Below are 7,256 nucleotides of genomic sequence, written 5' to 3'. Positions count from 1 at the left end.
TTTAGTACCGGTTGGAGCCACCAACCGGTACTAAAGGTCGATTTTGGCCAAGCCAAGCGGCGGGAAGCGCCCACCTTTAGTACCGGGCGATGGCACCAACCGGTACTAAAGGCCAACCATTTAGTACCGGTTGGTGCCACCACCCGGTACTAAAGGGTGTGTGCTGCCAGGCGAGGGGCGCAGAAGTTTAGTCCCACCTCGCTAGTTGAGGAGCGCCAGGACCAGTTTATAAGCCCCGACGCGGGCACTGCATTGAGCTCCTCTCAATAGCAGGCCTTCTGGGCCTACCTCTCCTACTCTGCCTGTGGGCCTACTGGGCTTGCGGGCCTGCATCCTGGCCCAACTACAGGTTGGGTTTCTAGTCGTATGCAGGCCGCTCTGGCCCAGTAGGTGGGCTTTTTTATTTTCTTATTTTTTTGCTTTATTTATTTTTGGTTTATTATTTTTAGTTGTTTTTTGCTGTATTTAGAGTTTCTTTGGGAATATTTTTGCTTTAGGTACAAAAAATTACAAACTTTCTGTTAGTGCCGGTAGTTTACAAATTTGAATAGTTTACATTTTGAATTATTTGAAATTTGTGTGAATCACTAGTTTGTGAATAACTTAACTTTGAAAATAGATTTTCAGTGATTCTTTTTTCTTATGTTTAATATTAGTGTGTTTTATCATTATATTCAATTTGGTAATGCTTAGGTTATTTAAAAAATGAAATCCCTTTGTAACGGATGAGTTTTCGTCCGAAACCCTGATACTTCGAAAGAGATTGTCCATTTTATACACGAAGTGCATCCAGTTTTTGCGGTAACCCTCTCTACTTTTTTGCACATGCTATGTGGGTGAAATTATGATACCATGCCAACTTTCAACCTTTTCTGAGTTCATTTGAAATGCTTTTCAATTTCAGGGTCATTTAGCTGAAAAAATCAGTAAATGCATGAAAGAATTTGTTTGCACATAAAATTTCTTCGCGTTTCAAATGCCAAAACACATAACTACCCTAACTATTACAGAGATTCCCTCCTGGGTGTGAAACACAGAAGAAAGTGATGATAGTGAAGCCGATCACATCCCAGATCTTTGGGTGTGAAACTTTTTCTTCGCGTATGTCCCTTTGCGCCGTAGCCATGGAAAATCTTCATCATTTAACTGGATGCTCGGGTCAATATTCACTGTGAATGGAGCAATTTCATCAAACTTTTCATAATCTTCTGACATGTCTGTCTTGTCATCCACTCCCACGATGTTTCTCTTCCCAGAAAGAACTATGTGGCGCTTTGGCTCATCGTATGATGCATTCGCTTCCTTATCTTTTCTTTTTCTCGGCTTGGTAGACATATCCTTCACATAGAAAACCTGTGCCACATCATTAGCTAGGACGAATGGTTCGTCTGCATACGCAAGATTGTTGAGATCCACTGTTGTCATTCCATACTGCGGGTCTTCCGTTACCCCATATCGTGTCATATTGACCCATTTGCACCGAAACAAAGGGACCTTCAAATCACGTCCATAGTCAAGTTCCCATATCTCCTCTATGTAACCATAATATGTTTCCTTTCCCGTCTTGGTTGTTGCATCAAAGCGGACACCACTGTTTTGGTTGGTGCTCTTCTTATCTTGGGCGATCGTGTAAAATGTATTACCATTTATCTCGTACCCTTTGAAAGTCATTATATTCGAAGATGGTAACTGGGACAGCGAGTACATGTCATCTTCAATAGAGGCGTCATGCATGGTACGTGTCTGCAACCAGCCGGCGAAACTCCTGGTTTGTTCACGTGTAATCCAGTCATCAGACCGCTCCGGGTGTTTGGAGCGTAGAAAATTCTTGTGTTCGTCCATATACGGAGCCACCAAGGCGGAATTCTGTATAACTGTGTAGTGTGCTTCAGTGAGAGAATGTCCGTCCATACATATTTTTTGATTCCCTCCTAGCGTGCCTTTTCCATCCAGTCTGCCCTTATGCCGCGATTCAGGAACACCAATCGGCTTAAGGTCAGGAATAAAGTCAATACAAAACTCAATGACCTCCTCATTTTCATGGCCCTTGGAGATGCTTCCTTCTGGCCTAGCACGGTTATGAACATATTTCTTTAAGACTCCCATGAACCTCTCAAAGGGGAACATATTGTGTAGAAATACAGGACCCAAAACGCTAATCTCTTCGCATAGGTGAACTAGGACGTGCGTCATGATGTTGAAGAAGGATGGTGGGAACACCAACTCGAAACTGACAAGACATTGCACCAAATCATTCTCTAACCTTGGTATGATTTCTGGATCGATTACCTTCTGAGAGATTGCATTGAGGAATGCACATAGCTTCACAATGGCTAATCGAACGTTATCCGGTAGAAGCCCCCTCAATGCAACCGGAAGCAGTTGCGTCATAATCACGTGGCAGTCATGAGACTTTAGGTTCTGGAACTTTTTCTCTGCCATGTTTATTATTCCCTTTATATTCGACGAGAAGCCAGACGGTACCTTAATACTGAGCAGGCATTCAAAGAAGATTTCCTTCTCTTCTTTGGTAAGAGCGTAGCTGGCATGACCCTGATGTATGCCGTCTTTTCCATGCATACGTTGCTGGTCCTCCCGTGCCTCAGGTGTATCTTTTGTCTTCCCATACACGCCCAAGAAGCCAAGCAGGGTCACGCAAAGATTCTTCGTCACGTGCATCACGTCGATTGCAGAGCGGACCTCTAGATCTTTCCAATAGGGCAGGTCCCAAAATATAGATTTCTTCTTCCACATGGGTGCGCGTCCGTCAGCGTCATTCGGAACAGGTTGTCCGCCAGGACCCTTTCCAAAGACTACCTTCAAATCCTTGACCATATCATGTACATCAGCACCAGTACGGTGGCGAGGCTTCGTCCGGTGATCCGCCTCACCTTTGAAATGCTTGCCTTTCTTTCTTACGGGATGCCTGCTCGGAAGAAATCGACGATGTCCCAGGTACACATTCTTCCTACAATTGTCCAAATATATACTGTCGGTATCATCCAAACAGTGCGTGCATGCGCGGTATCCCTTGTTTGTCTGTCCTGAAAGGTTACTGAGAGCAGGCCAATCATTGATGGTCACGAACAGCAAGGCCTTTAGGTCAAATTCTTCCCCCATGTGCTCATCCCACGCACGTACACCTGTTCCATTCCACAGCTGTAAGAGTTCTTCAACTAATGGCCTTAGGTACACATCAATGTCGTTGCCGGGTTGCTTAGGGCCTTGGATGAGCACTGGCATCATAATGAACTTCCGCTTCATGCACAACCAAGGAGGAAGGTTATACAAACATAGAGTCACAGGCCAGGTGCTATGGTTGCTGCTCTGCTCCCCAAAAGGATTAATGCCATCTGCGCTTAGACCAAACCATACGTTCCTTGCGTCATCTGCAAACTCCTTCCCGTACTTTCTCTCAATTTTTCTCCACTGCGACCCGTCAGCGGGTACTCTCAACTTTCCGTCTTTCTTACGGTCTTCTCTGTGCCATCGCATCGCCTTGGCATGCTCTTTGTTTTGGAACAAACGTTTCAACCGTGGTATTATAGGAGCATACCACATCACCTTGGCAGGAATCTTCTTCCTGGGGCGCTCGCCCTCGACATCACCAGGGTCATCGCGCCTGATCTTATAGCGCAATGCACCGCATACCGGGCAAGCGTTCAAATCCTCGTACTCACCGCGGTAGAGGATGCAGTCATTAGGGCATGCATGTATCTTCTGCACCTCTAACCCTAGAGGGCAGACAGCCTTCTTTGCTTCGTACGTACTCTCGGGCAATTCGTTGTCCTTTGGAAGCATATTCTTTATCATTACCAGCAACTTTCCAAATCCCTTGTCAGATACACCATTCTCTGCCTTCCATTGCAGCAATTCCAGTGTGGTGCCCAACTTTTTCTTGTCAGCTTCGCAATTCGGGTACAACAATTTCTTGTGATCCTCTAACATGCGCTGCAACTTCTTCTTCTCCAAATCACTTGCGCAGTTTCTCTTTGCATCGGCAATGGCCCGACCTAGATCATCAGCGGGCTCATCTGATGCCTCTTCTTCAGCTTCTTCCCGCATTGCCGGCTCAGCTTCTTCCCCCATTGTTGTATCATCGTATTCAGGGAACCCATGGCCAGGATAGTTGTCGTCGTCCTCTTCTTCTTCATTGTCTTCCATCATAACCCCTCTTTCTCCGTGCTTGGTCCAAACATTATAGTGGGGCATGAAACCGGACTTAAACAGGTGGACGTGAATGGTTCTTGACGTAGAGTAATTGTGATCATTCTTACAGACTAAACATGGACAAGGCATAAAACCATCCGCCCGCTTGTTTGCCTCAGCCGCAAGCAGAAAAGTTTGCACGCCATTAATGAACTCGGGAGAGCATCGGTCATCGTACATCCATTGTCGGCTCATCTTCATTACACAACACCGAATAGACCAAATTAATACAAGTTCATACATAAAGTTCATACAAGACTTAAATGCAACAAACAAATAACTCTCTAACTAAAGAATTTAAATGCAACAACAAATGCGATCAAGATCGCAACTAAGGTAACAATTGATCCAACAGCATAATGATACCAAGCCTCACTATCAATGGCATATTTTCTAATCTTTCTAATCTTCAAGCGCATTTTCTCCATCTTGATCTTGTGATCATCGACGACATCGGCAACATGCAACTCCAATTCCATCTTCTCCCCCTCAATTCTTTTCAATTTTTCTTTCAAATACTCGTTTTCTCTTTCAACTAAATTTAACCTCTCGACAATAGGGTCGGTTGGAATTTCCGGTTCACAAACCTCCTAGACAAAAATATCTATGTCAACTTGATGGGCATAATTTGTCATAAACACGAAATGCAACAACTAGTTTTAAAAGAGAATATACCACATCCGAATCATAACAAGGACGAGGGCCGACGGGGACGGATATCAAAACCATGGCACTATGTATAACAAACAACGTACGGGTAAGATAATTATACGAGTAACTATATATCCAAATCACACAAACATCAATTTGGTAATGTAAAACATTCATGAACAAGAGGCTCACCACAAGGTGGTGCCGGCGACGGAACGGTGCGGGCGATCGACTGTGGTTACGACGGAGATTTAGAAGGCACTAAGTAAACCACACCTACATATGCAAACTAAGTGTTAGTTTTGACCACAAATTGCATATAAATCAAATACTAGCACATATATTTTCTACCAAATTACTAAACTCATAAATTAATCACTATACAAAGCATTGCAAGAGCTAATCTAGCAATGAGAGATGAAAGGACAAAGTTGCTAACCTTTGTGATCATTTGAATGGATGGGGGCCTTCAAATCTTGACAAATTTTGGGCAAAATGTGTGATGAGCTCGAGAGGAAGAGGGGAAGAACAGAGAGGAGAGGGGAAAGGGGAAGAACAGAGCGAGCTCGGGTGGACGAAGGGCTTATGTAGGACGACCTTTAACACCGGTTCGTGCCATGAACCGGTACTAAAGGTGCTGGAGGGGCCCCGGACTGACAACATACTGCCACCACTCACTTTAGTACCGGTTCGTGGCACGAACCGGTGCTAAAGGTCGGCCACGAACCGGTACTAATGAAAGCGGCTGGCTAGCCGTTGGAACCGGCACTAATACACACATTAGTGCCGGCTCAAAAGCAAACCGGCACTAATGTGCTTGACATTTGACCCTTTTTCTACTAGTGAGTGTAAACATCATGGCAACTTCTGGGCAAAAAAAAATTTCGTTGAAACATATCAACATGGGATCTAGTTTTGAAGATCTCATCGAGACGAATTTAATGGTGAAAACGGATTTTTAATTCGCTTTTTTAATTAGGAGATAAAACATTTTTAAGCCGAAAACCAAAAAGATTTCTGCTGATGGCATCTATTTATACGTGGCAAAATGAGTGGTGATGAAGGCGTGTGGGCGATGTGCAAACGACCACACGTGTGGGCGTTAGTTTTTCCGTTTAATTCCGCACTCCTAGAGTCCTGACCATGGCACGGCATTGCGTCCTGGATTATCTCGAATTTTGCTTACTATCTTTGCCCTTCATCCAAGATAACAAAAAAACTAGTTTGTTAGACACATATCTCGAATCAATTTACATTAATTCTTAAAAAATGATATGTTAGCTAACCTCGCATGAGCACAGTAGATCTTGTTTAGATTTGTATTGGTTGCCGTTGACGTACTTGTTCCCACGCTTGATGCCGAACCGGACTCCCTGGAAATACGCATTGTAAAACTCATATGCCTCCTGCTTAGAGTTGAAAAGACATGCCCACAGCTGGTTCGAACACAATTTTCTTCCAGAGCTTCACTGCTGCTTCCATCGCCCGCTCGATCGCCCCTAGGCTTCCCTCCGATGCTGCTCTGAATGGCTTCCCCTCTTTGTTCATGTAAGATTAATACAACGTAAGCTTGACGGAAACCATGCTGGTGTATAGTGTGTTCAGAGTTGGAACGATAAAGTGTACTATTCTGAAATGATTAGGCCTCCTATACCAAAACTTTTTGTGATTTGGTACGTGAGTATATCATGGTGACTACAAAGAGATCTGACGGAAATTGTTTATGTGGGAGAGGGTGGATGCTTGCATAGTGCGAGAAATACCTTTGCCGTCTGGTACATCCCTCTTCATCGGCTTGACCGCGCTGTTGTCTGCTTCGGTGCCTTCCGCTGGTTTGCTAACCTTTTCCTCGTCCGTGTTTTCCTCATCAATCGTCTCACCGCCAGGCGTCCTCTTGCTGGCGGGTTGTGGTTCATTTAGATCCACACTAGGGACTGCGGTGTACGCATATAGTGCAACAAAATCGAGTGGAGCAACGAAAAAAAGAGTATTAGCTACTATTGCATCTAATGATCTAGTTCTAAAAAACCGGTGATAGCTTGCGCCCCCTTGCAAAAAGATGCTTACCTTTTAGTTCGTCGACCTCCATCGCCTACGCAGCGCAGCCGTTCTCATCCATTGAAAAGGACGTCGCTCGGTCTCCAGCGGGCTGATCTTGCTACGACGAGGCTGTATCTCCTCTCTCAGTATCTACCTCTCTCTCTCTCTCTCTCTCTCTCTCTCTCTCCCTCTCTCTCTCTCCCTCCCTCCCTCCCTCCCTCCCTCTCTCTCTCTCTCTCTCTCGGCAAGTTAGGAGAGGATGCAAGGGAGACCCCGATCGTTTGAACCCGCTGATGGTCACGGGTCTATTTTCCTCCTAAAGTGGCCGGCGCAGTGTTGGTGCCTGCGCAGGGATG

The 7,256-nt window shown here is 45.0% G+C and overlaps 1 protein-coding gene across 1 annotated transcript; it reads right to left on the bottom strand.

The window, feature by feature from the left end:
• Positions 1-1,092: 1,092 nt before the first annotated feature.
• Positions 1,093-6,949, bottom strand: LOC123157641 (uncharacterized; the record flags this gene model as incomplete). Its single annotated transcript, XM_044575899.1, has 7 exons — positions 6,928-6,949; positions 6,624-6,794; positions 6,295-6,398; positions 6,147-6,233; positions 2,701-4,404; positions 2,344-2,592; positions 1,093-2,091 (listed from the first exon to the last, which is right to left on the bottom strand). Coding segments are annotated over exons 1-7 (3,336 nt in total), but the record flags the coding sequence as incomplete, so codon positions are not given.
• Between the last annotated feature and the right edge of the window lie 307 nt (positions 6,950-7,256).

Source organism: Triticum aestivum, chromosome 1D (assembly GCF_018294505.1).
Source record: "Triticum aestivum cultivar Chinese Spring chromosome 1D, IWGSC CS RefSeq v2.1, whole genome shotgun sequence".
In the NCBI taxonomy this organism is placed as follows: domain Eukaryota; kingdom Viridiplantae; phylum Streptophyta; class Magnoliopsida; order Poales; family Poaceae; genus Triticum; species Triticum aestivum.
Note: the sequence above shows the minus strand (reverse complement) of the source record. Positions and strands in the feature narration are given on the sequence as shown.